The sequence below is a fragment of the Carlito syrichta genome, unplaced genomic scaffold (assembly GCF_000164805.1).
Source record: "Carlito syrichta isolate Samal-C Ts95f unplaced genomic scaffold, Tarsius_syrichta-2.0.1 Scaffold242717, whole genome shotgun sequence".
NCBI classification, from domain to species: Eukaryota; Metazoa; Chordata; class Mammalia; order Primates; family Tarsiidae; genus Carlito; species Carlito syrichta.
The window spans coordinates 341,191-358,874 of NW_007186813.1; the positions used below are offsets into that span (position 1 = coordinate 341,191).

Below are 17,684 nucleotides of genomic sequence, written 5' to 3' on the forward strand. Positions count from 1 at the left end.
TGACAGAGTGAGACTCTAACTCAAAAAAAAAAAAAAGTGAGAGGCCATGGCTGGGCGCAGTGACTCACGCTTCTTATTCCAGCACTTTGGGAGGCCAAGGCGAGAGAATTACCTGTGCTCAGGGGTTTGAGACCTGCCTGGGAAGCATGGCAAAACCTCGTCTCTACAATAAATCAAAAAACAAGCCAGATGTGGTATAGCATGCACCTTTAGTTCCAGCTACTTGGAAGGCTAAGGTGGAAGGATCTTCTGAGCCCAGCAGGTCGAGGCTGTGGTGGCCGTGAGCATGCCACTATGCTCCAGCCTGGGTGACAGAGTAAACTCCAACTCAAAAAAAAAGTGAGAGGCCAGTCTTCTCCCTACTTGGGGAGAACATGCTGACCCCATAGCTCTGTGGCAGGGTGGAGGGGATGTCCAGCCTCCTCCAGCTTGACCCTGTGGCAGGATGCCTTCCCAGGCCTTGCCAGTCCCCAGGAGGCAGGTGTTCTGATGATCTCTGCTGGGCAAGTGACAAGATCGGCACAGAGGAGTTAAGTTCCTCTTGAGGCCACCTGGCCAATGAGTGGCAGACTGATCCTTGCTCCCCATACCTCTGCCCCTCCTGGCTCCCATGACCTGATTCCATTTCTTCCCACGGCTCACAGACTCCCAGCTACTTCCTGGGGCCACCGTGTCCCCTCCTGGGGCCACCGTGTCCCCTCTTTGCCTTTCCTGCAGATCACACAGCTCCTGTCCCCTGTTCCTTCTGCTCCCAAGCCCAGCCATTCCAGGTGGTACTCCCCTCAGCAACCTGATTAGCTCATGAGGTTGATACCCCAGACCACAGCCTGGGGGGCTGTGGAGCACTGAGTCTTTATTTATTTTCTAAATTTTATTTATTTATTTATTGAGTTGGATTCTCACTCTATCACCCAGGCTGAGGGCAGTGGCACGCTCACGGCCACCGCAACCCTAACCTAATTTTTTTATTTATTGTAGAGATGAAGTCTCGCCAAGTTGCCCAGGCTGATCTCAAACCCGTGGGCTCAGGCAGTCCTCTCACCTCAGCCTTCCGAAGTGCTGGGATTATAGGCATGAGCCGCTGTGCCCAGCCTTTTGTTTTTTTATTTTTTAAAGAGATGGTGTCTAGCTCTGTTGTCCAGGCTGGAGTGCAGTGGTGCTATCATATCTTGATGCAGCCTCCTGGGCTAAAATAAAGCAATCCTCCCACCTCAGCCTCTCTTGTAGTTGGGGCTACAGGTGTGTGCTACCACAACTGGCTAATTTGTTTAAAAATTGTTTTGTAGAGATGGGGGCCTTACTCTGTTGCAAGGCTGGTCTTGAACTCCTGGCCTCCATGTGATCCTCCCACCTCAGCCTTGTGAGCACCTGGGACTACTGACATGCATCAACGTGCCCGGCGAGTTTTTTACTTTTTATAGAGACGAGACTTCGCTCTGTTGCCCAGGCTGATCTTGAACTCCTGGCCTCCTGCGATCCTCCTACCTTAGCCTTCCAAAGTGCTGGGATTACAAGCATGAGCCCCCATGCCTGGCCACATTGAGGTTGTACACTTCCCTCCTGACACCTAAAGTCTGGGGCTGAGAAAGCCGTCATGCTGGAGTGATGTGTGTGGGTGGGTGCACGTCCCCATTCAGGGCCTGAGGGAGACAAGGTGAGGCCCCAGCTTTCTAGGATGGAATAGAAAATGTCCCATTAACCCAAACCAAAAGAGTTGATGAAATATTGTGAGAAACTAACTGGGAACCTCAAGTCATCGCTGTGTGACCTGGGACAGATCGTCCCTGTTAGCCTCTTCCTGTTCTGTACAATGTGGATAATGGTAGTGACCTTGCTGAGTTTTATTGTTGTTGTTTTGCTTTGGTTTTTTCTTTGAGCTGGAGTTGTACTCTGTCATCCAGACTGGAGTGCAGTGGTTCACTTATGGCCACTGCAGCCCTGACCTACTGGGCTCAAGTGGTCTCCCGCCTCAGCCTTTCAAGTGGTTGGAACTTCAGGCATGCACCACCATGCCCAGCTAATTTTTTTATTTATTGTAGAGATGAGGTCTCGCCAAGTTGCCCAGGCTGGTCTTGAACCCTTGGGCTCAGGCAAACCTCTCACCTCCTCCTCCCAAATTGCTGGGATTACAGGCATGAGCCCCATGCCCTGTCTTGCAGAGTTTCTGTGAAAACACTGACGTAATGCCTGAAAAGCCTAGGGCACAGAGCTTAGCCTGTAGCAAGAGCTCCACTAGCCCTTCTTATGAGAACTCTCCTCTGCCCCCACTGGAAGGCGGGAGGGGGATGGAGATGAGGGTTCCTGGTGCCAGCTGCCCAGCCTGATTCTTCTGCAGGTGGAGCTAAAGGCTGGGAAGGGGGCCGGGGAGCGGACTGGGCCCGACTGGAAGGCAGCCCTCCAGAGGGAGCGTGAGGAGCAGCAGCACCTCCTGGCTGAGTCCTACAGCGCTGTCATGGAGCTGACGCGACAGCTGCAGGTCAGCGAGCGCAACTGGAGCCAGGAGAAGCTGCAGCTGGTGGAACGGCTGCAGGGTGAGAAGCAGCAGGTGGAGCAGCAGGTGAAGGAGCTGCAGAACCACCTCAGCCAGGTGAGGCCTGCCCTTGCCTGCCAGAGGTGGGCTCCTTCAGGTATAGCTGGATCTAGGTGCTCATCCCAAAGGTCCAAGACTGTAGCTCTTTCAGGAATAGCTGGCTCCAGGAGCTTAGAGAATGTAGCAGGAACTATTTCTTCATGCTTCAGTCTCTCAGGCCTGCTCTCCTCTGTGTTAACTCACTCTTTTTTTTTTTTTTTTTTTGAGTCAGATTCTCACTCTTTTGCCCAGGCTGGAGTACAGTGGCTTGTTCATGGCCACGCCAGTGTCGACCTGCTGGGCTCTGGCGATCCTTCCGCCTCAGCCTTCCAAGTAGCTGGAACTACAGGTGTGCACTACCGTACCTGGCTAATTTTTGTTTTATTATGGAGATGAGGTCTCACCAGGTTGCCCAGGCTGGTCTCAAACCCATGGGCTCAGGCAATCCACTTACCTCAGCCTCCCAAAGTGCTGGGATTACAGGCTGAACCACCAAGCCTGGCCCACTCTTTTTTTTTTTTTTTTTTTTTTTTTGAGTTGGAGTCTCACTCTGTCATCCAGGCTGGAGGGCAGTGGCACGCTTCCGGCCACTGTAGCCTCGACCTGCTGGGCTCCGTCGATCCTTCTGCCTCAGCCTTCCAAGTAGCTGGAACTACAGGCACGTGCCACCATGCCCAGCTAATTTTTTAATTTATTGTAGAGATGAGGTCTGGCCAATTGCCCAGGCTGGTCTTGAACCCGTAGGCTCATACAATCCTTTCCTTTTTTGTTTTTTGTTTTGAGTTGGAGTCTCACTCTATCACCCAGGCTGGAGGTTGGTCACAAACCTGCAGGCTCAGGCAGTCCTCTCACCTCAGCCTCCCAAAGTGCTGATCTTATAGTCATGAGCCACCACACCTGGCCTCAGGCAATCCTTTCATTTTGGCCTCCCAAAGTGCTGGGATTATAGGTATGTGCCACCTCGCTCAGCCAGCTTCACTCTTAAGCAATGGCCACTGTTTATTTAATGCTCCTATGTCATGTCTTAGCAACAGCAGTGGATAAGGTTCCATTTCCCCAATGCTCTGATTGGTCAGTTGGAGTCATGTGCCCACTCCCAGAGCCTCCCAAAACCCAGAAACCCAGAGGGAGGGACTAAGAATGGTTCCCATGGGGAAGTTGGAGTCCTCTGGCCAAAAGGTGGGAAAGAAAAAGCAGTCATTGATCATTCTGCCCTTCCAGTTCCTGCCATGCACCAACTGTGCACTGCTGAGCTCCACTCGCCATTGTGACTTTTTCCTGTTTTACTTTTAATGTTTTAGTGTTAATTACATCAATCAGGGCTTTTTCTTTTTTTTTTTGAGTAGGAGTCTCACTTTGTTACCCAGGTTTTGTCAGTTCTCATGATTACCAATCTGTGAAACATCTGCCCATCTTAGGGTGTAAAATGCTGTCTCATTGTAATTTGCATTTCTCTGGCTTCTAGTGAAAGGGAGCATCTTTTCATGAGCTTAGTGATTATTATTATTATTATTTTTTGAGTTGGAGTCTCACTCTGTCACCCAGACTGGAGTGCAGCCACTGCAGCCTTGACCTGCTGGGCTCTAGCGATCCTTCCGCCTCAGCCTTCCAAGTAGCAGGAACTACAGGGGCGTGCTACCATGCCCGGCTAATAATTTTTTGATTTATTGTATAGATGAGGTCTCGCCTGCCCAGGCGGGTCTCGAACCTACGGGCTCAGGCAATCCACTCACCTCAGCCTCCCAAAGGTGCAGGATTACAGGCTGAGCCACCAAGCCCAGCTAGTGATCATTTTTTATTTCCTCTTCCTAGTATTTTTTTTTTTGAGTTGGAGTCTCACTGTCACCCAGACTGGAGTGCAGTGGCACACTCCCAGCTACTGCAGCCTTGACCTGCTGGGCTCTGGCGATCCTTCTGCCTCAGCCTTCCAAGTAGCAGGAACTACAGGCCCACACTACCATACCCGGCTAATTTTTTATTTTATTGTAGAGATGAGGTTTCGCCAAGTTGCCCGTGCTGGTCTCGAACCCGCGGGCTCAGGCAATCCACTCGCCTCAGCCTCCCAAAGTGCTGGGATTATAGGCTGAGCCACTGAGCCTGGCCAACAGAATGTTTTTAAATGGTTATGCAATTATGATACAAGCTCTGTGTCATCCTGGGAAACATACCCGCCCACAGGTAGGTGCTCTTGGCTCATCAGGGTGGAAGCTCCGTGTCCTCCTCCCATTTTCATATCAGGGCATCTTGGTGGAACTTGCTGGCCCTCCATTCCTGGCTGCCTGTGTCTGCTGACATTACTCTGCCTCCTGCACGTCACCTCAGGTCTCCCAAACAGCATACCTGTTTAGACTGGAACTGATAAGCCAGCCTGGCGGAAGCAGCAGGCAGAGGAGCCTGGGGGGGAAGCAGCCTCTGACCAGGAGTCCCCCGTCCTTACCTGGTCCTACCAGGTTCAACCCTGTCAATGGCCTCTGATCTCTGGGCCTCATCTGTAATATGAGGATGACCATACCTGGCCTTCTCATCTTCCAGGGCAGCTGTGGAAATAAAAGGAGATAACCATCGGATACTTGGGGGTGATCCCATGTGCTTGAGGGCCCGCCCTAATTGAGGCTCACCTCTGTGGGCTTCCTCTGCCATCACTACCCCCTCATGGTCATGCTATTTCATTGCTACTCTCACCACTATGTATCTCATTTCGGTTCCTCAGAAGCAAAGTCTGAGACATCGACTCCAGAGCAAGTAAAGCTACCAGCCCATCCTGGCCTGCCTGGGACTGAGAGTTTCTGGGACTTTTGTTTTAAAACTAGAGCTGTCCTGGCTGTCGCCTTCCAGTTTTTTAGAACAGAGGTTTTCTGGGACATGGAACTTTCAGTGCTGACACTGAGAGAGTCCTGGGCACACCAGGATGAGCTGGTTACCCTGTGCATGAGCGGCTGTTAAGGGAGGGAGGAAGCTGGGTCAGGGATGAGAAAGAAGCCAAGCAACAATATGTTTTCTGGTGACCCAAACAAGCTCAGGCATGTCTATAGTAAATTACCCCACACACTTTGGTCCATCTTAAGACAGGGGTGGCCTTCTGGGCCAGCCTTTTGGCCCCCCTGCCTTTATCTGTCATTAGCAGTGACTGCATTCCAATGTCCAAGGTGGTTCTTCAGAGAGAGCTGCAGTGTCAGGTGGCACAGATGGGTCACTGAGCCATGGGATGTCCTACCTCTTGGTGCTGTTGTTGCCAGGAATTCAGCAGCCCCACCCTGGGCACGTTCCTCCGCTTCTCTGTCTTGATCTTCTTATCTGTAAAATGGAAGCAGCCATAGTAACGCCTTCCACGTGTGATTGAGCACCAAATGGGTTGCACCACGTGGCATCTGGAGGTGGTAAAACTCCAAGAGGGGAGGGAACCAGAGGCCTCCTGGAGGGTCAGCGAGAAGGGGTGCTGGATTTGCTCACAGTGGCCACCGTGATGGAGCAGGGCATCTGGGTCTTGTGTTTGCCACCCTGTGTGCTTTGCTGCTTCGCTGATCTAGCCCTCCCATGAGTTAGCACAGTCATAACCCCTATCACTGTGTTGGATGGAAGGACACCTAGGAGGGTGCCTGCAAATAGTGGCTTTTATCATCCTCTTCCTAATCCACCTTGTGGGGACTCTGAGCTGCTGTCCACTGAGATGGCGGCCCCTAGTCCTGGGGAGTGGCCCTGCTCAGAGCAGGCCCTGCTTCCCAGCCTTGCCTGCCACTGACCTGCCCTCTCTGCCCTTGCCCAGCTGCAGAAGGCTGCTGACCCGTGGGTCCTGAAACACTCGGATCTGGAGAAGCAGGACAACAGCTGGAAAGAGGTGAGTGGGGCAGCAGCTGCCCATGTTCTCTTGGTTCCTGGCTACCTTGGAAAGTTCCCTGCTTATGGGAGACATGACAGGAGGTTGCTAACCCTCTCCCACAGATCACACCCTCCCACCCAGGCTCCTCAGCCCTAGGGTCTGCTTCCCTTGGTTCCTTCCTGTAGTCTGGGACTTGGGAAGGGTCTGCCAATGGCATCCTTCCACATATGGGAGAAACCTGTGGCCACTGTTGGTTCCCACCGTGCCCCTGTGAAAAGCAGGGTCTTTATAAATAGCTGTGTGACTTTGGATAAGTCACTCTCTCTCTCTCAACCCCACTGGCCTCACTGGTAAATGAGACTGATGTTTTTGCCTTCGCCCAGCCCTGAGAGTGGAGATCACGGTACGTTGGTGAACTTTGCACGTAGCCCCTGGTTCATTGTCCATAGAGCAACACGTGAACCAGTGAGCAGGGAACATACGAGCCCTTTGCGCTGCCCCATCTTATCCCCGTGAAGCAGCGCATCAGTCAGGCAGCTTGGTTGTAGTCAGGTACCAATTCTGGGGAGCTGAGGCAAGAGATGATTTTCCAGGGGCTCGAGAGGGGCGGATGATGCCGTTAGAAAACCAGTGCAGGTCCTGGGGACTGTGCCTCTGGACCCAGGGTGGGACGAGCCCAGAGCAGTAGCTCCCAGACTGCTGCTGTCACCACCAACTGAGCCGTGGGCCGCCGTGCACTTTACTGCTGCTGCCATATTTGACCTCTCTCTTTCCTTGGGGGGGCGTCATTCTTGGAGCTCTGATCGGCCTCGCTTGGATCACAGGCCTGTAAAGGGGAGTTAGATGTGGTGCAGCTGGAGACTGACCTCCAGGCATTCAGCCTTGCCGATGACGCTCTGCCTGCTCTGCAGATGAGACTCAGGTGTTGCGGTCTGGGGTTAGTTCCCATGCTGGCCTCCTGTCACCTGCCCTCGGTGACATGGTGGCCAGCACTGAGCCTTCCCGTTTTTCTTCCCGGACAGACGCGCAGTGAGAAGATCCACGACAAGGAAGCTGCTTCCGAAGTTGAGCTCGGGGGATCCAGCTTAAAGAGGTGCTGGCATCCTGCCCCACCCTGCGGCTCCGCCCCACCCTGCGGCCCAGCCCCACCCCTCGCCTCTCTTCCTCCCTGTCCCATGTGCCACCACCGAAGCTTATCTGAGTTGGGAGAGCACCTCTGCAGCCCGGGTCACTCAGGAGTGGAAGGCTTGGGGCGTGGGAATTCCAGCCTGCAGTCTGTTGTTTGTTTGGTTCTGGGCAAGGACAACAGGCCCCGCATTGAAGCTGTTGAGCTCCTCAGGGATTCTCCTGTCTCTGGGTGAGGAGAGTCGAGATGGACGTCCACCCTTGGGGTTACTGAGCAGCATCCTTGATCCCAGCCCTGCACTGGGGCCCTGACCTCCAAGACTGTGAGAGCCGTGTTTCCACCATTAGGAAGCCCATGGAAGGAGTGAGAGGAGCAGAAGCCCACAGGAGCCATCAGAGCAGCCCAGAGGCGAGGCGGGCTCTGGGGTGGAGGGGGGCCTGGAAGTCAGGGGGCAGGTCGGCATTCCAGCCCAGCCACCTCTGTGACCTGACCTTGGGCAGCACTTCCCACCTCCATAACCAGTGCTGCCTTCCAGAGACGTCAGAGCGTTCCAGCATGTGTGATGCACGTCCATGTGTGGGCACTTTGAGTCACCCAGGCAGCACGTGTACTGAGTCTGTGCTGGGCGTCTGTAGCACCTTAGTTTGGGTTTCCCCAGAAGCACACCCTGAGACAAAGATTGAAATGTAAATGGCTTATTTGGGAGGAGATTTCAAGAAATACCTGCAAGTGAGACAGGGATGGGAAAACAGCCAGTAAAGGGGGTTCCAGTCGAGTTATACTGTGGGCAGCTGGAGCACAGTCTTGCCAAGGAACACGGGGGCCAGTGGAGAACCCACAGCTCGAGCATCCCACCCAAGGAACAAGGAGGCGGGGTGCTTGCTCACCAGATCCTGCCCGTTCTTTGTTGAGGGCTGTGTTTAGGGGCATTAACTCTGCTCTTTCTAGCCTCCACGTGGAAGCCAAGGATGATCCCCAGGCAGAAGACAAACCCTCAGGTAGAGAATGGCAGGGGTTCAGAGCGTGCAGGCTGGGGAGTACAGGAGAAAGTGTGGAGAGAACTGGGCCAGGCCCCAGCAGTGTCTTCTCTGAGAGGTACCGAGCCAGTTCTGGTCTCTGCCCTCCTCGGCATGTGGCCCAGGGACGTGGACCAGCGTGTGCACTCAGCCTGTGTTATTTCCACTGGTACCACATGTCCTCTCTGTCTTCGCAGGACCAAGTCTGTTTCCTCCATGTCTGAGTTTGAAAGCTTGCTGGACTGCTCCCCCTACCTTGCTGGCAGTGATGCCCGGGCCAAGAAACTGCCCAGCAGCCCCACCTTTGCCTTTGTGAGTGCTGAACCAGTGGACCCAGAGAAAGATGCCAAGGAAAAGCCCGGGCTCTCGCCGAGGGACTGCACCCGCCTGGGCGCCCTGGCTTGCCAGGACGCCACAGGGAGGCAGATGCAACGCAGCTACACGGCTCCCGACAAGACGGGCATCCGTGTCTACTACAGCCCCCCGGTGGCCCGGCGCTTGGGCGTCCCCGTGGTGCATGATACGGAGGGCAAGATCATCATTGAGCCTGGCTTCCTCTTCACCACTGCCAAGCCCAAAGAGTCAGCTGAGGCTGACGGGCTGGCTGAGAGCGCCTACGGCCGGTGGCTCTGCAACTTCTCCCGGCAGCGCCTGGACGGAGGTGCTGGGGCCAGCCCCTCTGCATCCGGGCCTGGCTTCCCCACAGCCCTGCATGACTTTGAGATATCAGGCAACATGAGCGATGACATGAAGGAGATCACCAACTGCGTGCGCCAGGCCATGCGTTCAGGCTCACTGGAGAGGAAAGTGAAGAGCACGTCCAGCCAGACGGTGGGCCTGGCCAGCGTGGGCACACAGACCGTCCGCACCGTCAGCGTGGGCCTACAGACTGACCCCCCTCGCGGCAGCCTCCACGGCAAGAGCTGGTCGCCTCGCAGCTCCTCGCTTGTGTCTGTGCGCAGCAAGCAGATCTCTTCCTCGCTGGACAAAGTTCACTCGCGCATCGAGCGACCCTGCTGCTCACCCAAGTACGGCTCACCAAAGCTGCAGAGGCGGTCCGTGTCCAAGCTGGATGGTGCCAAGGACCGCAGCCTGTGGAACCTCCATCAGGGCAAGCAGAACGGCTCAGCCTGGGCCCGCTCCACCACCACGCGGGACAGTCCTGTGCTGAGGAACATCAATGACGGCCTGTCCAGCCTCTTCAGTGTGGTGGAGCACTCGGGCAGCACAGAGTCTGTCTGGAAACTGGGCATGTCTGAGGCCCGGGCCAAGCCCGAGCCTCCCAAATATGGCATTGTGCAGGAGTTCTTTCGTAATGTGTGCGGCCGGGCGCTGAGCCCCACGTCGGCAGCAGGGGAGGAGAGCACCAGGAAGCCAGAGCCCCTCTCTCCAGCCAGCTATCATCAGCCCGAGGGCATGGCCAGGCTCCTGAACAAGAAAGCAGCCAAGCCAGGCGGCTGTGAGGAGGCCAGGCCCACCATGCTCCCCCAGGTGGGGAAGGACGGTGTCCTCCGGGATGGAGATGGAGCCACGGTCCTTCTCAATGAGGTAGGTGGGTCGAGTCTGCCCTTTTTCTTGGGAGGTGGGGTTAGCTTCTCAGGTCTAGTGTCTCGTCTCAGCCATATGGTCTTTTGGTTTTTTAACTCAGGGAATATGATCATGTGTCTCTAAGAGCTCTTATGCTGGTCTTAGATGGGGTTGGGCGGTCCCAGACCTGGAACAACACTGACCTGATGGTCACATAGCATGAATACCAAGAGACTAGTGACCATGACTTCACTAGTTGCTTTGCCACTGCATGCTGGAGACTGCCAGCCTTCCCTCAAGAGAGGGGTGTGCCCACCCCCTCCTGCCACCCAACAGTACACTGGAGCCAGCTTGTTTGGCTTGTGAGAGCCAGATGTCAACGTCTGTGTCTAATCATGTGACCTTGGTACCTTGAGACAGGCTACAGTGGGAAGATCTGCACCATAATAACTGGCAAATGCTACAGGTCAGGGTTCCTCCCCTCACTCCTGGAAAACTAGTTCCCAGACATCACCCAGCACGCCACGTCCCTCTCCAGCAGGACTTCACTCCTGAGTGCTCACATTTCCTCTGAGGATCTTTTGCTGCACACCCCATTGATAGCAATTTCTGATAAGTTAGGGAGTATTTGAATGTTAGAAGGATGCTTCCAGGTCAGCTCTGCAGAAGGGAAAGGAAATGTCTCTGAAGGACGACAGGGTGTCTTGCAGAACCCGAGAGAGGCACCAGAAGACACCAGCAGCTTCTCCTTGGCCTCCTCCGCTTCCTTGAGTTTCATATTCTCTGAGATCTCTTCTTCCTCCTCCTTTTCTACACCGCCCCCACCCCCATTCTTGCATTTGCACAAAGGTCCCAGATGGTTTTAGAACATCTTCCAGCTCAAGCGCCTGTAAGGGACTGATTCAAATCCCCCTGTCCCAACTTCCCGTTTCTGGAAGAAAAAAACTGATTGGGCCAACTTGAGTCAGGTGTATCTCTTGGTCCAGTCAGCTGTGGCTGGGGGTGGTACCATGTGGTCTGCGGTGGACTTGGTGGGGGCACAGAGATGTGAGAAGGGCTGTGTATGGGATGGGCTGTGGCTGACCCAGAAGGTCTGCTTCCCTGGTGTTTTTTTGGGGGTCAGTCTCATTCTGTCATCCAGGCTAGAGTACAGTGGCAGGAGATCCTTCCGCCTCAGCCTTCCAAGTAGCTGGAACTACAGGCGTGAGCCACCATGCCCAGCTAATTTTTTTTAGATTTATTGTAGAGACGAGGTCTTGTCAAGTTGCCCAGGCTAGTCTTGAACTCAAGGGCTCAGGTAAGCCTCTCGCTTCCACCTCCCAAAGTGCTGGGATTACAGGCGTGAGCCACTACACCCAGCTCAAATTAGTTTTTCAAAAGAGTTGATCCAGTTTTTGTAACTTACAGTAGTGTGTGGTGAGTGCTTCACTTTTTTTATGCTCTCTCCCAGCTGGCTGCCTTTCTTTTTTTTTTTTTTACTTGGAGTCTCATTCTGCTGCCCAGGCTGGAATGCAGTGGCACACTCACAGGCACCACAGCCTCAACCTGCTGGGCTCAGGTGATCCTCCTGCCTTAGCCTCCCAAATAGCTGGAACTACAGGCATGCACCATCACGCCTGGCAAATTTTTCTTGATTTATTATTGTAGCGATAAGGTCTCGCCAAGTTGCTCAGGCTGATCTTGAACCCCTGGGCTCCAGCAGTCCTCTCACCTCCACCTCTCAAAATGCTGGGATTATAGGCGTGAGCCACTGCACCTGGCCGAAAAGAAATGTATTATATTACTAATAAAAATTACTAACATTTGTTGAGTGTTTAATAGGTACCATGCCAAATGCTTTACATATCATATCTGATTTGACTCTCATAACTTTGAGAAAGTTATCATGTCCCTTATCTTAGAGAGGAGGAAATCAAAGGTCAGAGAGGTTAAGTAACTTGCCCAAGGTCACACAGCTAGTAAATATCAGAACTGGGATTTTTTTTTTAATTCCTCTTTTTTAATATATATTTATATGTATTTTTTATTTTAAAGATGTGGGGTACAATTCAGGATTAGGTACATAAGTGGTCATTGTACAGGTGAAGCAGGTACATTTATTAGTGTTATGTACCCCCCCTCCCCAGCAGTGACCCGCTACTACCATTCCCTTTCTTGTAGTATTATGATAAATGTTCAGGATCTGCTTGTGAGTGATAACATGTAGTACTCAGTTTTTGTTTCTGTGATAGATTACTGAGTATAATAGACTCAAAATCCATCCAAGTTGCTGCAAAGTCTATGATTTTGTCCTTCTTTATGGCTGTGTAATATTCCATCATGTATATATACCACATTTTAAAAAATCCAGTTCACTTTCAATGGGCAGCATGGTTGGTTCCATGTTTTTGTTATTGTGAATAGTGCTGCAGTAAACATGCATGTGCAGGTATCTTTTTTGAAGAATGACTTGAGTTCCTCCATGTATGTGACCAGAAGGGGGATTGCTGGATCATATGGAAGGTCTATTTTTAGGTCTTTTAAAAATCACCACACTGTTTTCCACAGAGGTTGTATTAATTTACACTCCCACCAATAGTGTAGAAGTGTTCCCTTTTCCCCACATCCTCTCTAGCATCTGTTGTTTTCTGAGTTATTACTGATGATGACCATCCTGACTCAGAGCTGGGATTTGAACCAAGAAATCTGGTTCTATCGCAGCATTTTTTTGTTTTGAGTTGGAGTCTCATTCTGTTGCCCGGGCTGGAATGCAGTGGCACATTCACAGCTACCACAGTCTCGACCTACTGGGCTCAGGCAATCCTTCTGCCTTAGCCTTCCAATTAGCTGGCACTACAAACACACACCACCATGCCTGGCTAATTTTTTTTATTTATCGTAGAGATGAGGTCTTACCAAGTTGCCCAGGTTGGTCTCGAACCCCTGGACTCAGGCAATCCTCTCGCCTCAGCCTCCCAAAGTGCTGGGATTATAGGTTGGAGTCACTGCGCCTGGCCTATAGCAGCACTTTTAACCATTATCTTTAATGGAAATAGTAAAAAATTAGAAACTACCCCTGCATGTCAAAAGTGAACTGGAGGGCCAGGTATGGTGGCTGACGTCTATAATCCCAGCACTTTGGGAGGCTGAGGTGAGGGGATTGCCTGAGCTCATGGGTTTGAGACCAGCCTGGGCAATTTGGTGAGATCTCATCTCTACAATAAATAAAAAAAAATTAGCTGGGCATGGTAGCACATGCCTGTAGTTCCAGCTACATGGAAGGCTGAGGTGGAAGGATCGCCTGAGCCCAGCAGGTTGAGGCTGCAATGGCTGTGAGCGTGCCATTGTACTCTAGCCTAGGCAACAGAGTGAGATGTCTACTTAAAAATAATAATAATAAAGGTTGGGTATGGTGGCTCAGCCTGTAATCCCAGCACTTTGGGAGGCTGAGATGAGATAATTGCCTGAGCTCAGGGGTTTGAGACCAGCTTAGGCATCTTGGTGAGACCTCGTCTCTAAATAAATCACAAAACCTAGCTGGGCGTGGTGACATGCATCTGTAGTTCCAGCTACTTGGAAGACTGAGGCAGAGGGCTTGCCTAAGCCCAGCAGGTTGAGGCTGCGGAAGCCGTGAGCGTGCCACTGCACTCCAGCCTGGGCGACAGGGAGTGAGACTCCATTTCAAAAAAGAAAAAGTGAATTGGATAAGTCATTTTCATTCAGTGGAATGGCATATACATACACTGTTAAAACAGAAGGAGATCCAGATATGCGTAGTGACAGAAAAGCGTTTATGTTTTACAATGGCAGAATAGCTTGAATGGAGTCATTCTGGTCAATAGACGTATGTGCAATGTGTTGAGAATCTACCTTCGATGTGTAGGACCCTGGCCAGTGTGCATTCTCTGCTCTGGGTGGTCCAGAATATGTTACAATGAATATCTAGTATTGGTCTAATGGGAGAACATCAATAAAATGAAACATGGGTCCAGAGAGGGACTACAGGCCCCTGGGAAATGAGGGCACAGCTGAATCCTGACGCCTTGCCTGGCGGGCCGCCCAGCCCCATCAGCCTGTGCCTCCTGACTCTTGCCTTTCTCCTCCCAGGATGCTGTTTGTGACTGCAGCACGCAGTCTCTCACCTCCTGCTTCGCCCGGCCATCCCGCTCTGCTGTCCGCCACTCTCCTTCCAAGTGCCGGCTGCACCCTTCAGAGTCCAGCTGGGGCGGGGAGGAGAGGGTGGCCCTCCCCAGCGAGTGACAGAGGAGCCGAGCTCCCCGCCTCAGCCAGCCCAGCCCCTGGGTAGCAGAAGGGAACCAGCAGGGATGGGGTGAGGGGCCGCGCCCTCCGTGATACCATTGCCGGCGAGCAGCCGTCAGTCAATCAAGGTAAAGCCGCGTCTCCTACTGACCACTGGGTGGTGAGCCCCAACTTCCTGGGGGAAAGGCAGTGAGTGGGAGAAAGAACAAACCTGGGCTTTGGAAGCATCCACAGAGAGAGGCCATCAAGAGCGGTTCATGGGTCCCAAGGGAGAGCTCTGCCTGGTTCTGCCCTCACCCACTTCTTGGGAGAATGCTGGAAGGGTGCACTTCTGACCATGCCCTCAGGAAACAGGGCTCAGAGTGGTATTCCCTGCTGATCACATACCCCTTCCCTGGGGAGGAGACCCTGTGCAAAAGAACAAGTTTTGCTCCAGGGCTCCACGTGGGTTCCCTGGTGGACCCAGGCTGGGCATCGTCACCATCACCTCCCCCGCTCCGGCGTGTCTCCTCCCAGCCCCGCTGCTCTGGGTTGTTAGGACTCCAGGGGGTATGATAGGGCAGATGCCAGGGCCACCAGTCTGCTTGGAACCCTGCGGCCCTGGATCTCCCTGCCCAGAGCCTGATGCAGCAAGATGGGAAGGTGAGGCGGGATGTGTAGGGCTCAGGACTGGGAGCTGTTAGAATTGCCTCCCTTGCCAAGGCTACTCGGAGGGCCCAACCTTCCCAGCAGACTCTTTGAGGACAAAAGGAGGGAGAGTCAGGCTCAAGACCTGGTGCACACGTCAATGCCTAAATGCCCACTGCCTTGATCTTGGGGGCCTCTTTCCCTGGCACCCTGGGAAGCTACATCTCCACTGTGTTTACACCCTGCAGCTGGTGGGGGGCAAAGATAGTCCCAACAAGAGACTCCCAGATGGCCAGGTCAGGCCAAGGAGAATGCCAAGAGGCCTGTGCCCCTAACAAGCAGTAGACTGGGGCCCGGAAACACATTTCTTGCCGAGATTGTTTATTTGAATTTTTCATACTATACATATTTAAAATGGTTTACTTTATTTTAATAATTTAATTTTACCCCAAAGTCCCTAAGGTAATTTATTGGAGGTTGAGACATGTATTCTTGCTGCTGGGACAACGTGGGGCTTCTGATGGCATGGACAGGCTGGGGTCCCCCACGTGGATGAGGTGGCTCAGCAGCCAGGTCTGGAGACCACGCTCTGCTCTGCTGGCCAGATTTGGAGGGCCCCTCCACAGAGCAGGAGCCCTCACCCCAACACTGCTGACCACGTGGCCTCTGAGCACTGCTTGTCGCTCAACAGCTGGCACTTGCCTGGCCCCAGCCGTCAGTCTGTAAAAGTTCACTGACGGGGCGGAAGGCTGGACTGCTGCCACTACTCCCAGACATTCTCTATTTCCCTTCTCATTTTCCTCTTCCTCTGACACCTTTGTCAACAAACCGAACATGGATCACTGAGGCTCTGTGAAGAGCATGGCGATCCCTTCAAGTTGCCTGAGTGAGAACTCGCAGGAACAGGACTGAACTCTGAGAATGTTTATTGCACATAGACCTGCGAGTGTCGACAGCCTGCCCTGGTTCTCACCAGCCCGCCAGCCTTCTCACCAGCCTCTCTCCTTAGCCTTACAGCCTTTCAGGCTCTGTTCTGGCCCCAGCTCCACTGCCCACCCTTCCCCCTATCCCAAGGGAGCTGCCCGAGCCATCAGTTGGATTGCGGTGTGGCTTGTCGTGTTAGGGGGAGGAGGGCCTGCCATGGCCTTCCCCTTGGTGCCAGTGAACCCTTGTTGACTGCACACATATGCATACAGATGCCCACACACACACAGATGTGCGACCCTTCTGGACCTGACTGGGGATCCTGAGTTGGAAACACCATGATGGATCTGCTCGTCTGCAAAATTCCCCATCAGGAAGACCACAAGCCAGCAGTGTTGCAAGTTTGCTCCAGGACGAAGGAGATGCTCCTGCACTCCGAGTCCCACCTGCCAGTTCTCAGTCCCACCCTTCCAAGGCCCGCCTATCCTGTAGGCTAAATGTCAGGGTCCTGTCAGTCCTACCAGCCACACAAGTCACTTGACAGAGTGGGCAGGCAGTGGAGCTGTGGGCCGGTTGACCCCCCCCCCCACTTCCCACCCTGTGATGCCACTGCTCCCGCCCAAGAGGTCAGGGGGCTTCCAAGGTTATCTCCAGGTGAGGCGATTCCTACCAGAGGCCTTCCACCACCTTCCAGAGCTGCAGAGTGCCTGAGAGGATGCACCCTCAGCCTTGGGGAAAAATCCCGTGAGTCCTGAACCTGAGCCTGGAGACCACTCAGCCTTACCATCGTCCTTATCCAAGGTGTTCTTGCCATCATCATTGTCTCAGCACTTGGCCCCCAGCCCCAGCCAGGGTCAGAGGCTCCAGACCTGGGTTTTCTGAAGTCCCGGTTTCTGCGTCCTGCGTGCCACTGTACACGGCCATTCATCAAAGTTCCTGCAGAAGCCTCTGGACTCCGGCTAGATGGGGCTGAAAGTGTTACCTGTAAATATCGGTTTGCTTTGGTTTTTAGCATTTTACTTGGTAACGTGTGTTTTCTTTTTTGGGGGTGGGAGGGTTGGTTTGTAAAAACTCTCTACTCTTTTGGAATGTGATTTCTAAGTTTGTTTGTTTGGTCAAATGCCTTTTAAGTCTTGGTAACATTCCCAAAGCAGAAAACTGCCTGACCCACAATGGGAATTCCCGTAGAGAACTGGGGTCCCAGGAAGGAATGCTGCCCCTTTCCCCTCCTGCTCCTTCCTCCTGCCCCTCTACCTTTTAAAACCCAGTCCCTTCCCTGTCCCCTCCCCATCCTTCTTTCTCTTTTCCCCATTTCTACTTTCTCTTCAACCAAAGTCCCAAGGGCCCCCGGGGGCCCAGTCCCCTATAGACCGCTCGGCTTGGGTCCATGGGGTTGGCCCCAGTTGGCTGGGGGAATTGGGGAACCAGTTAGTATGACTGACTCAAAACTGAACATCCTCACATTTCTTCGGTCTGACCTCTTCCCAGAGCCAAATTAGTCCCTTCCGGGGCAGTGGTGATCATTGGCATGAAAATCCACACACATCAGTGCATCAGTGGCTCTTAGGCCCCCACGCACAGGACTTCAGAATCCAATTCCCTTTCCCCTTGCCAGCTCTTTCCCCCCAGTTTTTCCCCACCAAAGGCTGACCTCCAAGAGGTCTTGCTTTCTTTTTTTTTTTTTTTAATTTTTATTGTAAAGATGTGGGGTTAGGTGTACAAACATTGATCATGCAGGTACCCCTGTTAATGAGGTATGCCCCTCCCTCCCCTAGCAGTTTCCCTCAGCTGCCAGTCCCACCCCCCCTCCCCAAGGTCTTGCTTTCTATGAGCTTCAAA

The 17,684-nt window shown here is 53.1% G+C and overlaps 1 protein-coding gene across 1 annotated transcript in view; it reads left to right on the top strand.

Moving 5' to 3' along the window:
• Window positions 1–16,951, top strand: part of LOC103253640 (protein SOGA1-like) — a 102,060-nt gene extending 85,109 nt beyond the window's left edge. The window contains exons 5-9 of the mRNA XM_021709505.1: window positions 2,336–2,587; window positions 6,333–6,404; window positions 7,409–7,479; window positions 8,726–10,076; window positions 14,142–16,951. Coding sequence (XP_021565180.1) covers window positions 2,336–2,587; window positions 6,333–6,404; window positions 7,409–7,479; window positions 8,726–10,076; window positions 14,142–14,294 — 1,899 coding nt within the window. The 3' untranslated portion in view covers window positions 14,295–16,951. The remainder of the gene's footprint in view (window positions 1–2,335; window positions 2,588–6,332; window positions 6,405–7,408; window positions 7,480–8,725; window positions 10,077–14,141) is intronic.
• Window positions 16,952–17,684: the final 733 nt, after the last annotated feature.